This window comes from Electrophorus electricus, chromosome 24 (genome assembly GCF_041902795.1).
Source record: "Electrophorus electricus isolate QZ-2024a chromosome 24, ASM4190279v1, whole genome shotgun sequence".
NCBI lineage: Eukaryota > Metazoa > Chordata > Actinopteri > Gymnotiformes > Gymnotidae > Electrophorus > Electrophorus electricus.
The window spans coordinates 10,283,075-10,298,103 of NC_137520.1; the positions used below are offsets into that span (position 1 = coordinate 10,283,075).

General features: G+C 45.5%; 1 protein-coding gene across 5 annotated transcripts in view; it reads right to left on the reverse strand.

The window, feature by feature from the left end:
• pax7b (paired box 7b) overlaps positions 1-15,029 on the reverse strand; it is a 45,258-nt gene that overhangs the window by 15,964 nt on the left and 14,265 nt on the right. For 3 of the 5 annotated variants that reach the window (XM_026998140.3, XM_081706788.1, XM_026998139.3), the window contains exons 5-7: positions 8,539-8,792; positions 2,424-2,589; positions 2,047-2,243 (exon numbers count right to left, since the gene is read on the reverse strand). In XM_026998140.3, coding sequence (XP_026853941.1) covers positions 2,047-2,243; positions 2,424-2,589; positions 8,539-8,792 — 617 coding nt within the window. The remainder of the gene's footprint in view (positions 1-2,046; positions 2,244-2,423; positions 2,590-8,538; positions 8,793-15,029) is intronic. The other 2 variants (XM_026998142.3, XM_026998141.3) reach the window with 1 other exon arrangement.

The window sequence follows — 15,029 nt, forward strand, 5'->3', positions numbered from 1 at the left end:
GACACATTGTGGAGAAAATGGGATGTACAACACCAAGCTTGTGTGCGGCTTCCCTACAGCTGAGAAGAACGGAAGCGTTTTGGCCTCTTGTCGGGGCTTTCATGGACACTGAGGCGCAGTGTGATGGACGGGCCTGAACTATGATACTCCTGTCAAAAAGAACATTAATTTTTCTCGCAATAAGGGCCTGATGGGCTAGCCACATGTGGCATGTGGAAGAGGGTGAAAGGGTAAGGAGGGGCCACCGAGGGGGAGGGGCCTCCGAGGGGGAGGGGCCTCCGAGGGGGCCGGGAAGAAAGAAAGACAAACCTCAAGCATACTCAAATTCAGAAAAAAAGACAACACTTATGACTACGGTTCACAGCATTACAGTACACTCTGTGCTTTCTCTGAGACTGGCCCTGTGGCATCACATTACCTCCGCCATTTTTATATTCATAAACATTGGATTGTACGTTTCATTATAGAGGTATAAGAATACCTTTTAAAGAATCCATTTCTGAACAAACAAAAAATGAGAATTAGAAAATTAATTTTAAAAGGTCAACCACAGTGACTGTGACTTGACTAGGAAGAATAGTATCTGTGATGTAGAGCAAAGGGAGTTTACTTTAGCTTCTTTCACTTACTTGTAGTGCATGTCAGTTCTGTAGCAGGCTGGGAACAGGCACATTAATACAAATAAAAAGCCAGTCATGCTCCTGATATTACCACAGGTCTGCAGCAAGAGTATTAGCCCTTAAAGCCCTTCCGCTATATACGAATAACAATCAAACATGTGGAGTAATGCCTGTGTTATCCCCCGACTCTCCACTGCAAGAGAAAATCTCTTTTTTGTCATCAAATCCCTAATTTTTTTCTTCTCCACCGAAAAAAAAGTAATACCACTTTCCAGTCTGCTTTAAGAAATATTTCAGGGGGCCGGGGGGAGAGTGGCACTAAGATGTCTGTGTGCACAAGGGGGTAATTCTGGACAAATGCAGCATTGAATTTCATTTTCAACTCCTTATACACCATTTCAATCTTATTTTATGCTTGTTAGTTAGATCTTGTTGCTTATGGTGGGCAGAACTGCCCAGTGTTGGTGTGTAATTGCATATAAATTACTTTTCACCAGTGATTGGCATTAATATCAGTTATTTTTCAATTATTTAACACATAGCAATCAACCCCAACCAAACTAGCTAGTCTTGTTTTAAAAACTCACTGTGCAAGGAGAACGATGGAGAACACAGAATCCCTTAAACACAACCATGCAGATTAACAAGGGGAAACCTCAGATATCACACCCATACAGATAGAGAATGCTTGGGTAGAACTGAGTTTTGATGGAGTTTGTGCATTGTGTCCAAGCATGGACACAGAACGACTCTGCCAACCACAAGCGCCCGCTGAACGGTGCATTCGCCACAGCGCTGCCCACAGATAAATAAAGCCAGGCCATAGGCAAGCTCCCATCTCACTCTGCTGTCACGAGATGCAACCCACAATCCTTGCCAGTCCTGATTAGTTTGTTACACTTAATTATAGCATCTTGACTTTCTTAAACATATAATAACTCCAAGAAAATTAGTTGCCGACAATTAGATGAACGGGCTAATTAGTTGGGCTGGATTGTTCCTTTTCTCTGGGAGCTGCTGTGCTGCTGCTCCTTGCAGCTGCATTCATTACAGAGCACAGGATTTGCTCTCTGCAGGGTATCCATCATTGTCTCAAACCCAAGCTTTAATGTCTTTTGAATTGAACTATTATTACTTTTTTAATTAAGAGTGTGAGCAAAACAGAAGAATATTAATTACAAAACGTTATCTTCAAAACACTTTGTTGGCACAAGAGGATAGCCACTATTTGAATACGGACTCATTAAAAAGTTCTAAGTCTGTTTCACACTCAAGAGACGCACTTAATCGCAGAGCAGACATGGCAGCAAACAAAGCACATGTCCTTTTATCTTCAGAGAGGTCTCGTAATTCCACTTGAGAGACTCCTTGACGTCTCGCTATAGACAGGAATATTTACACACTTTGGTCAATGACCCTTACTAACCTGTGGAGAGAGCCCATTGTTGACGGGGTTCATGGGGTTGTTGGATGCTGACTGGCTCATGAAGGTGTCAGTGTAGCTGGAAAAGCTGTGCCGATTGGAAGAGAGGCCATAGGCGGACCCACTGTCACTAGAGAGGCCGCCCTGGTGCATAGTAGAGGGGGGCAGAGGCTGCGGCCTGTGCACCGTGCTACTGCCATCTGTAGAGAACAACACCGTTACAATGATCAGAATAGTCAGAGCTCAATGCTATCTTATAAACGTCTGAACAGCTTTTCAGCACCGTCATTTTCAAGTATCAGAGGAATCTGTAAAATTGTGCATCGCATCATCACATGGGCTCCACATGGGCTGGATTTGTGAGCAGAGCACAGACATACCCTGTGATAGTGTCGTAGAGGGATACGTGGGTTCAGGAAGCTGGTACGTGGGCAGAGTGGGCATGCCCGTTGCTGGAAACCCTCCTGGTAACAGGTGGTTGAATGCCGCAAGCTGATTGGCTCCAGCTTGCTTGCGCCATCTGGCTCGTCGGTTGCTAAACCACACCTGCACAAAACAAAAAAAGAAAATGTCATGTTGTTTAAGCTTCTTGGATTCTCATAATTTATTTATTAAATTATGATTTATTTTTAATACACACATAGAGAATAAGAATTGTTTCATAATGTTCTGTATACTATGGGATTTATATATATATATATATATATATATATATATATATATATATATATATATATATATATATATGTTTTTAGTCTCACACGCCAAAAAGAAATGACCAAATCTCCCCTTTTATGTTTTGCTGCACATTTTATGTTTGTAATAGTATCTGATCGATTAGGATGGGAAAAGAACATTTGTAGATGCTATGACACAATAACCGGCATTAAAAAAAAAACTAAAGAAAAACACCCAAGACGCGACATTAAAATGGTTTCAAAGTGTCATTGTAGTGTGAGCGCAGCCAGTAACCTGCTGTATGCCTCGGCCCTGCCCCTGTGTGTATGCAAAAGAGTGAATGACATTGCCTCCGAGGGACCATTCTTCAGACTTTAATACACTGGCAGTGCAGTTAATCTACTGTTGTTTTTCAAATGGGCTTGGCCATTGTGCGGGGTGGTGAAAGATGGGGACAATGGCCCCTCGATGAATCAGGACACAAAGCGAGGGCGTCCCTTTTAAACAGGCCATCCCGAACGACGCTTTCAGCCGGAGCATTGATCAAGCGGCAGCGGCGGGCGAACTGTAGCAGCGCACACTCTTTCTTGGCCCCGCGCTGCCTCCCCTCGGGGCTTTGTATGCCACGTAATTGAGTGAAAGCCTTTTTTCTTGAAATGAATTCTTGGTACATTTGTTGCAGCCTCAGATTGTGTCTTTTGGGTGACAGAAGGAGACACTGGGCGAACACATATGTGAGCGCCTCAAGCTGTTAACTTTGCTATCATCTGGAGAGGAAAAAGACTGTTTGTAGGGCAGCAAAACATAAAACTCAATTTTCACTCAGAGTGGGTAAATCAAAATAAGCTACAAAGCTTTATTCATCTGAGACCATACTTTTCCTGTTGTTCACAGTTCTGAGCTAAAACTGAAACTTTAGGTAAAGGAGCAGCATGACTGAGCAGTAATGTGCATTAGCCTAAAGGAACAGCAACACCCAGCAACACCCAGTTCTACAGTTATAAATTACCATTATTAACTCACCAGGAGATTAATTAATGGTTATCTCTTGAGGTTAGGAATTATTAACTTGCGCTAAATGCCATGACTGACAGCAAAGTTCTGGACACCATTAAAAGAGGTTTTGTCTCTCACATATCTTTTTTGTTGTTGTTGTTACGTTAGACCAAAAGGCTAGTGACCATCCAATTTGTCATCTTACTTCTACCTCTAACCTATATGGTTCACACATACCACTGTGGGCCGCGGTAACTCCCTTTACATAAAGCCGCCAGTCCCTCCTACATTAATTCCACTTACTCCACATGTACGAGGTGAGGACAGGCCTCTGTATTAGTGTGGAGAGAGAAACTGTCCAGGGCATTAGGACACACATACAGCAGTTTAAGAGGCTAGGCGGACTGCTCCCACACTCACCAGTCCTCATAAGAGGCTTGGTTGAAGTAGGGCTCCACTCTGGAACATGGTGACAAAGGCACCTTGAGCAAGGGATTTTCTCTCTTCTTCTCTTGCTAATTCTCTCCTTTCTCATTTGCCTGCCAGGGCAAGCACACACGTGGCGCTCAGCACAGCTGAGACGGCCATGGCGGCTGGCGAGTCGTTCCAGATCTGCCCCAAGAGTTCGAATCGTACCCCTAAGAGTGAGCGGCAGACGGCGAGCAGGACGTTTAGCAAGGAAGACGGCGCGGACTGCAGCTGGAGTGTCTCAGGACCCGTCGCCTGATGGCGTTCGCTACCGGGGGATGGGAGGTAGAAAAATTCAATATAGCCTCAATCACTGGGAGCACGCAGAGTGGAGTTGGGGAAAGACAGAAAAGAAGGATGGCAAATGGAAGACAAATCTGATGAGAGATGGCATCCGAGGCCAGCTGAGGCGCTCCATCTCCGTGGGCAACGGCCTCCACTCTCATCCCATATCAATCAGCCAGGTCTTCCTATCAATTCCGACCTCACACTATCTCACTGCAGCCGCTGGTCGCGAACCATACATCTTACTAGGATTACTGTAGCCATGTGCGCGTGTTGGTTGGGGGGTAGCATGGGAGGGGTCAGTAGGCACGCCGAACATTGAGGAGCAAAACCTGGCTAACGTGATTGAATTTCACAGCAAAAAAGTAGAACATAGCAGTGGCTGAGAGGCATAAAAAAGCCTGACATCAATCTCTGTGGCTGGCGTAGAGGGGTGCAGAGCTGGTGGGGGTGAGGGGGTAGGACATGGGGAGCCCAGCATGGCCAGGATGGGGTGCATGTTAGGGGCCTGGCAGACACAACCATACAGAGGTCACACTGTGATAGAGCCTATTAAAAACAGGCCACTCTCTAGGAGTGTCTTCTGCAAACTTAATTTTACTGCGCCCATATGTTATGGATGGATTGAGTAATGTGGAAGTCTGTAAACACACACTCGTACACACACACACAGACACACACACACACACACACACACACACACACACACACACACACACACACACACAGTCATGCTTTATCGTTTAAGTAAGGCTTTCTTTTGTTGGATGTTCCTGTTCTGCATGTCTTGTTAGGATCAAGTGGAGGAGTATTGGCTCCAGATTTGCCTGGGATCAATCATGGTTCATGTGGTATAATTCCACAACAGGAAAGCTGACATTTGTGACCTGGATGTCTTGTATCCAGCCTGGATCAAAGAGCATTAGGCCAGACGGGGGAAGTGGAGACAGCCCCGTGTCTCTGTGGACCATGTGGAAGGCCTAACCACTCTTGCAGTCTTCCTTTATCACATTAATATCTAATGTTAAGCAACAAAAGCAAAGCTCGTCGTGCCTCTTGAAAAGCACACAATACTGACACAAGCAGCATAAGCTGCTGAAGAGCACTTTAAAAATGGTTTGTTGGTTTAAAATTCTGAAACAAATGATGTTGAAAATTAAATAGCTAATAAAAGAAAGAGTACTTTTAAAGAGTACTTTGTTTTTCAAATTCTGTTGCAAGCTTAACATTTTTAAGGCAGTTTGATTGTCTACTTTTTAAAGGTGAAAACTAATTTTTAAACAAGTTTTTAATAGTGAGTTTGAACCTGAAATATTAAAAAGAAAAACTTGGGAAATATTCAGCACTCTTTCCACATTATGCTCGTCGACCTCTGTTTACAAATGGAGTATCCTCCATTGTGTCACTAGGGTCAAACACAGATATAATTTCTCTCTACTCAGAGCGACGAGAGAACAACTGAACCATCAGTGTCAGCAGAATTCAGCTTCGCTCTCCATCTGGTGGTAACGACATAGCCATGCTCCTAGAGCGGGGGGGCAGGTAGCCATGCCACATGACCTGGAAGCACTTAGCCCCAAGATTAGTAGAATATGGATCATTTCATTTGTCCTTTGGGGCTGTAGTGGAACATGAGACAGTGGCTGAAGATGAAGAGTAAATAAGGAGAGAAAACTCTGTACCATTCCCTCGCCTCTCGCTACCACCACGTTCTCCCTCTTTCTCGCTCTCGCACTGACATCTGGATACTGTGTCAGCACAGCTGCGCTCAAGTGGGTTGACACCCAGGCCATGAGGTCTGCCAAGAGCCAACAGGGTCAGACACCTTCCCCAGCACAAAGCAATGATCCCAGCACCCTGGCATCTCCATCTGAGCGTGTCCCAGCCCTGCACGCACACACACACACACACACACACGCACACACACACACACACACACACACACACACACACACACACACACACACTCACTCACACACTGAGACCTGCAATTCCCAAGAATTACTGCATTACGATGAAGCTAAAACAACAAATATGACACTAACCATTTCTTTCTGCTTTGACATAAGTGCTTACTTGAATTTATGTGCAATGACTTGAATAGTTTCACCTACTGTCCCTCAAAAATGTGCCACAACTATTGTGGGGCAAGTCCACCAAAATAAAACATCAGTTATGATTAAACCATCATTTATTACATGATATTATTTAGCTAGAACACATTCATAGCAAGGCAAAAAGGCAAGCCCTTCACTTAGCACTAATGTTTGCGCGCTTGTCTAATTTTCATCAGTTGCCATAAACACACAAAAGCGCCAAATGCCCCATGGAGAGCTTTTCAGTGACAGGAAATTTGGACCGAGCCTCTAGTGCAGCAGCGACAGCAGCAGCGTCTGTAACACTTCCAACTGGAACACTGTCCACAAAACACAACCACTCCAACTGCCCCTGCGCAGTGCTGCGATTGTGATCAGTCACATCAGAAACATATAATAATATCACAAATGTATTACATAGTACTCCCAGTCATATATATGATTTTCTGAAACATCAGTCTCTTCATACGAGGACATTTTTGTGCGGTGGTCCTAAAGAAGGTAAAGCTCATTTCAGTTAAGCGCAATTCATCTGAACAGTAATTCTACTTCAGTAAATGACTGTAGCATGAGCAAGGGCCTGAGGAAGGAGAAATGAGAGTGGAGGCTATTTGGAACCTAATTTTAATCTGGGAAATAAAAGGGTCTTGGGAGCGAAGGAGACAGCTGCAGTTTAATTGAGGAATGCGGTAATTACGACAGTCTGTCGTGCGTTTTTCCTACTGTATGCTCAGCGTCACACACCCTGAAACTGAACCCCTAGTTAGTAGTCTAGCACACCATGGGAAACTGGGTAGCATCCAATAAACTTGCCTTCTTTTACTGCCCAATATGTTAGCATATTTAAGTAACGTGCACTACAATGCTGTGAAGTTTCCAGGCTGAACTGCCGAGGTGTCGGGGAAGGGCAGAAGCCGCGCAGCTGAGGTAAGCGGCCATGTTTTTTCTCTTTCTTTCCTTCATTCTTTCGCGTGTTTTTTCCTTTACTAGCTCTTGCTTGATTAATGTCGCTGTTGAAGAAGGTCTTCCCAGGAGAACATGAGGGATCCTCTCTGATACGCTGCAAATTTTACAAGGAGCAGCGGTGGGCTTGAAAGTGGTGGGAAGAAAAGGTCCCAGCCAAGAGCTGGAGTGAGAAATCCAACAGGAATGCGTGCGCGCTCGTTTCATCCCCGTTCTGCCGGCCACCGCAGCTGTTGCTATAACTCTACTGTAGTTTCCCCCCTCACTGTTTCAGCTATCCTCGCAGGCGGGGAGCTGTCAGACCCAGCCACGGAGGGAGGAGGGGTCGTGCCACAGCTGAGATTCACCAAAGGTCACTCAAATGGAGGAAAAGGGCTTGCTTGCATCTTTAATGTGCACTGGTGGAGCCGCACAAAGAGCTTTAATAAAATGCTGAAAACCTGTGATCAAAACAGCTGCCCTGACCTGAGAACCCAGGACACTGCTCTCAGAGTTGGCTTTCTCCTTTTCAGTGTTTCATATTATGTAATTAAGCCAACTGCTGTTCAATATCAGCATCCAGGAGTCCTGAAAAGAGGCCAAGCTAAGTGCACAGATAAATGGTGAAAGGGGACTCGTGAACCAGACGCCTGCTCATGTTTCTGAGTACTGAGGTGAAGCTGACAAACAGTGTTTTTCTAGATTATACTTTGAGATGAATGTGAACCTAGTTTATACCTGGTGGCAGTCAGAGAACCACACCTGCTAATGCAAATCTGCACACAGACCCCTGCATGCATTGAAGCACATGCAGTGTGTTCTCATTGGGAAAGTCAAGCATAGTCCCTAGAGAGGTGCGTCAGTCCTGTGAACTATTATCTTACTCCATCCCTAACTGATGCTTCTTGTGAGCTGATGATGCCAGGATACATCACATTGTCAATAAGTGTTGTTCTCAACACAAGCACACGCAAATCAGGAGCCGCCTGAGGGGCCCACAGTGGGGCCACCTGAGAGCACAGTGGCCTACCTGCACGCGGGCTTCTGTCAGCTTGGTCCTCTGGGCGAGCTCCTCTCGGGTGTAGATGTCAGGATAGTGCGTCCTCTCGAAGGCCTTCTCCAGCTCCTCCAGCTGTTCGGCGGTGAAGGTAGTGCGGCTACGCCTCTGCTTGCGCTTCAGCGGCAAGTCCGGTTCTGAGTCTATGTCCGAGCCGTCATCCACGCGACCCCCTGCTGCATCCCAAAGAGGATGGGATGAGAGAGCGGAGAACCAGTGAGTCACCGCTGTCACGGAATAGAAAGCCAGTCAAACAAATAGTAATGTAACATGTAACAGTCAAAAGAAACTCAAATATATTTCTTATGGGTCAAAGGTGAGGATCAGCTTTATAATTACAATAATATCATCATGTCAGATTTAAAAGAAGTGGGCAGAATTCAGGGATGCAGAAGGAGGGAAAACAAATTATGTGATAGAGAATCTGAAATGGCAAGAGCTTGATTTGGCTGCCACAAATATTATTGCAGTGTATAATTATTTACATAGGATAGGTGTCTGAAAACATAATTCTGAATTAGTATCCTAACTGGCCCTGGGGCCAAGATAGAATTGTCGGAGGAGTTAATCGTAACAGACTACGTTAGTGATCTGTTCAGCACTATTCTTCTGTGAAGAGCCCAAGGCAATGAAACAAAACTGGCACTGCCTAAATATCTGCAGTATATCATTGTGTTTGTGTCATTAAAAAATGCACGTAATACTATCCTTACTGCTTTTAAAATACCAACACCAGATTATCTCCAAAACACAGCTATCAATGTCAATTAGAGATAACACTTCACTGCTGTCTGCTAGCGCATTGGAGGTGTACTTTGAAAAGGAGAGAGAATGAGAACAAACCAGTCAGCCAATAGAAGCAAGAAGGCAGTGGGTGGTTGAAGGGGCAGGATGCACAAGTGAGCCCAAATGAGTGTATCGTTCTTACAAGGAACATATTTGAAAGTCTTAATTTATATGTACTGTAACTCCATGAATTTATTAATGAAATGTTTTGTAAGGTGCCCCGCAGGCCCTAAGGAAGGTAACACAGATGAATATGCTGGTAACAAAGCACACTAATGCCATCAATAAAATATTGACGCACCAATGGCACCAAAACCAGCAATGAGATAAATTTACTTCCTCTCCAGTCTTTAGGTCCTATGAGGAGCATCCACCCAAGCCACATAAGGTAGAAGAGGTCTTAGAGGCCATCTTTATCACTTCATTTGAGTTTATTCCTTATTTATTTCCAGTTTGGGCAGTGCTGGTCTGATCCTCAGAAAATCCCCCCAGCGGTATCGGGGGCCCAGACGCAGGCCTTAATCCAGGCCATGACTTCCCCCCCCCAAATTTAAGCCATTCCACATTAGGGATGGCTGAATGCTGTCTCCTCACTGGCTGGCGCTGGCAGGGGCTTCCCAGGCTGCCTCCTACGAGAGGGGGAGCTGATTACAGAGGAGAGAAGCAGGCCCGGAGCTGCGCCATGGCGAGGGGGACCCTGCTGCTATCCTGGATCGCTTCTACTCCTCGCTCTCCTGCTCTCCTTCACTCGGCCCTGAGCTCATCCTTCTGTCTCTCACTTCCTCTCTGCCTCTCTTTTCCCGCACCCAGCCCAGCATCCGCAACTGACACGCCTCTACTTTAATGATGGTTATTATTGTCGCTGCTCTTTGTGCCAACGTTCGCCGTGGAAATGCCCAGCAGGCGGAGGGTTCGGCGGAGAGCTAGATTAGGGTTTAAAGGAGCCATCTGCCTATAAGCCGCAGGCAAAACGATTGTGCGGAACGATACAGTTTAATTAATCCTGGACAGGAACTGATGGGTCTGACCTCGCTTGACACTTCCTGCACAGTGGCGGCGCCCTGCTTGGACCATAGACAGCTCCTCTGTCAGGAGTAGTGCTCAAAAGCAGGGAAACATGGCTGAAACTACTTAGAATAACCTTCTTTTAAACATTCACAAGAAGTCTAGTCCATTAAGAAAAAAAAAATCATATCATTAAATGGAAGCTGGTTGGCTTGCTGTAATCACAGCAGCCTGTCATGCAGACGCTTTTCTGACTGGCTATACTGCCAGAGGGATTTGGGAGGTGTTTTCCCAGGGAGGTGGCTAGAGGAGCTCCTGCTCGCTCCTGTTTTGATTGGGAAAGGTGAGCGTGAGGTTTGGCCATGTGGGGAAATGGAAACACACTCAGCAAACACTGGGCTCAGCAGGGACAGCTCCAGTGCTGGAGGGCCAAGGCCCAGGGCTGCTTAGAGGTGTCTCGGTTCTAACCATTTAGAGGTGTCTCGGTTCTAACCTTTTAGAGGTGTCTCGGTTCTAACCTTTTAGTGCTGTCTCGGTTCCAACCATTTAGAGCTGTCTCGGTTCTAGCCATTTAGAGCTGTCTCGGTTCCAACCATTTAAAGCTGTCTCAGTTCTAACCTTTTAAGTAGTCAGGCACTGTGTCCAACCCCCACCCCGCCCTTTTGGTCATTCACAGCCATGGGAGTTAAAACCCATGGTATATTTGATCAGGTAAACCCAAAAACCTTTTATGAACAGTTATGAAGATTCTTAAACATTCAGATTTAAGAGTTATATGTTTACCACAAGAATGACTGGTACTTTCCCTATACTTTCCCTATACTTTCCCTAAGAAAGTATTCAGTTAAATGGCCTGGGTCTATTATGCTGATTCGAGTCCAAAAAAAAAAATCTCCATTTGTACACTCTGGCACTGGTTCCCGTGATTCCGGTTTACTCCCAACTGCATTCAAATACCATCTAAGGGCAACCCCAGATTATGAAATTCATATGTGCTAGTCTTTGTTTGTGTGTGTGCGTGTGTGTGTGTGCGTGTGTGTGTGTGTGTGTGTGTTTGGGGAACACATGTGGAAATAGGCCAGGAAAAAAGTTCCAAATGCTGCCTAAATAAAACCGTAACAATAACGGAGCCATCAAAGTGGCTCCGACTTCAGGCCAGCGCCGCAGTTTAATTAAACAAGGAATTACGGGATTACACAGAGACTCTCATTACAGGCCACTTGAGGAGTCTTCTGGTGGCTGTCTTTTTGTCTCCCGGAGCTCATGCGCCACAGTTCTCAACGGATTACATGTGGCCGTAGGACATGAGGCCGCATTAATTAAATCAATTCCTCTGCCTTTTCTTTTTACCAAGATTCCTGTTTCACTAAAGTGCCCCCTCCTCTGAAAGGCCCAAGTAAAAATACACTTGAATACAAACAGAAGACCCCATACATGCGCTGCATATACCTTTGTTGATTTTTGGGGAGATTGTGACAAAGCGATTTGCCTTTAACTTGCCATGACAACACTCGAGGCCGGCACAGTGGTCTATAGATCACTTTCCAAAGGCACCTCCGAAACCGAGGGGTGCCTACAGCTTTCATTTCAGAGACAGCATGGAATTTATTTGTTCTCTTCTACATGCTGCTGGATTTAAAGCAAGGGGAGAAAATCCACCAGGATCCAGACTTGCTTTGCATCCCCGACTCATACAGTTATCTGGGAAGATTTGGGCCAAGCCAGAGATCGGTCCTCTTAACGCCGGTGATCGCCGTGCCTCAACTTCTCCCTTTTCTCTTCCCAGTCTGTCTTTTTTTTTTGGTGCTTTCCCTGCACACAGCCAAAAGGAAATAGAAATCCAAGCGAGGTGAATCTAGGGAACACAACTCCAGAGGGCAGGCACTCGGGTGCGGGGCGCATGCCTTGCTGATGACTATATATTCCTCCACATCTCATTCGGTCCTGATCACAACAATTCCGATGTCATTCAGCTGGCACGTCGCAGCACATGACCAGCACTTCGGCCCGCCCTGCGCCTCCCGCTCAGAAAGAGGAGACGTTTGACAGCGCGCTCCCGCAGAAGGTCAGCGTCTCTTTCCGCCTGGATGTCTCTCTGTATAATGAAGACGGGATTATGGTAATGAAAGCAGACGCTGGTGCAGATATATGCCGCCCAAACCTGAACCTCATCTTTGTCTCAGCAAGAGATCCCGCGATTGGCTTGCTTGGGCCCATCAGGCAAATGTGACCGTGGCAAGTTCCCAGACACTGCGAATGTGCTACGGCATAAATGTAATGAAGCACAATGTCTGCTGCCTGCGACTGCCACTGGTTGGAGCATTGGGTATGGCAGTACTGCTCTAGAATAAGAGAAATAGGGCAAGATATATCTGTGGTTTAAAAAAACTATTAGGAGCCCATCTCCAACTGTTCATCTGCCTCTAAGGTAATAAAGAACATTCTGATTATAATAACATGACAGATATAATTCTATTTATAAGTTCAGGGGATGTTGATGAAAATTCTCAGACACTTATCGTGAAATGAAAGCTTAGTGGAGGAATAATAAGAATGCATTATTCTATCCTCCAGGGTTCCCTATTTTGTCAAATGTCATATGTTTGTAGAGAAAATTACTGAATGTATATTGAAGACTTTGATAATTAAAAAATGATCAGAAAATTAATCAGCAATGTTGACTTCTTTTTTGAGAGAGAAAAAAAACCCTTCACATACACCCAAAAGACATATAACATTTACTCCCATGTCACATTTGAATCATTCTAATTGCTCTGGTTGATTGCTCCCAAAGGAATTGACATAGCTTGTAGCACTTAGCCGCACATGGGGACAATTAATCATATCAGAAGAACTGCACTGGTTCAGAAGCCTGAGTACAGCTGCCAGCGGGCTGTAAAATCATAAAGAAACCGACAGATCAGCCAGCGAAAAGGAAAAGCTCTAACAATCCTACTTCTGATTCACAAAGCGCATTCACTATACAAAGTGAGTGAACTCCGTCATGGCCAGGGCGCGAGGCACATTAAACGCAGCTGAGCCCAGGGTGGTGATTAACTGCTGTGGGTGAAGAGTGACTGGGGGCCAAAGAGGTGCCGTGACCACCCAACACAAGCTTCTCTCTCTTCCGTCTTCCCCCATGAACCTCGGACACCAGCAAAGCCACCGGCAGATGGGATATTCATCACGCCGGCCACTCCTGGACCCTTTCCCCTGCCTCCGAGGCCTTTTCATTGGCGCTCTCCTCCGGCCGCTCATGCTGCGCGTACTCTCTCTGGGGCCCTCTGGTCAGCTAAAAGGCCCGAGGAAACGGAGCCCCGCACAGCTGTGCATTCCTGAAAGGGCACCGCACTTAGCATGGTGGCAAACATTTACACATTTGTCTTCATCAGACCTGGCAGTCTAAACAACATTATGGCCAGGTTGTGTGACATATTAGCAGTGCCGCCTCTCAGCCCCCCTACCCAGCCATGCAAGTGGTTCCAACAAGCGGTGATTAGCAAGACAGAGCAATAGATTTAGCGCTGGTCAACTATGTAGGGGACAGTAATAAGCCATGGCACAGAGCCTCTGTCAACATAACGTACACTCTGCACTGGCTATTATTTCACATCCAAAGTGATTCTTCAAGAGACCACCCCCTGATTTTGAGGAGCAAATTCTAGCACGGCTGTTCGTAAGTGTAGAAAACAGATGGTATTCCATGCAAACGTACAACAGGAGAAAATCCACTCATTCCAATTGAATTACCCTCAGTCTGACTCACAATAAATTCACAGTTCAATTTCACCTAAAATGTAGACCAAATAATAGTAGACCAAAAACCACCAAAAAAAGTGTGTTCTCAAATCAAATGTTGCAGTCCAGTTCCATGCTTTCCCCAGTTTCCCTCCTTTTGTTTTTACAGTTGTTCCACCGTGCTCTTTATTGGTCAGTGAGACGTACCGTACAAACAGACAGCTAGAACCTCCTATCTGCAACATGCATCTGCTACAGAACAATCCACATAGCTTCTGGGCTGGATTTAAGCCGACCTGCCTCTCCGAGCGTCTACAGTGGATCCGAGGCAGAGATATGGCTCCGCTCCACAGTGACGGCAGCGGGAGGCCCAGGAGCAGACTGGCTGGAGGACATGCTCTCAATTATGCAGATCCGCACAGTTACAACTAATCCAACACCGGAGCAGAAGACAGAGCAATATTTTGGAGCATGGCCCAAGCCGGGACAGGAATTTAGACTGAAAAAGTTTGGAGATGCGAAGCAACTGGAAACATTGAAGACGGACAACATGAAGGGATAGCTACAGAACAAACACAGAACAGTTCCTGATATGGGCAGGCCTGATACTTTTAACTGGCCAGTCATTTTAGGCAGAATCATCATTATCAAGATTATTATTATTATCATCCATATTTCTTTTCTGTTTTTCTAAAACCTCAGCACCACATTGTAGGCAAGCTTTTAACAGGAGATGGCAAATCGAAATGGAAAAGGATAATGGCATTGAGTGTGGGGTTCACACTCCTTCTGTCTCGCATCCATTCTTTTCATTCTGTGGGATAAAAGCACATCCTTAAAAAAAAAAAGAAGAAGCTGCACAAAACAGAAAAAAAAAAAAAAGCTTGTGGAGAAAGGAGGGACGGGTCCATAATCTCCAGCTCCCACAACAAACA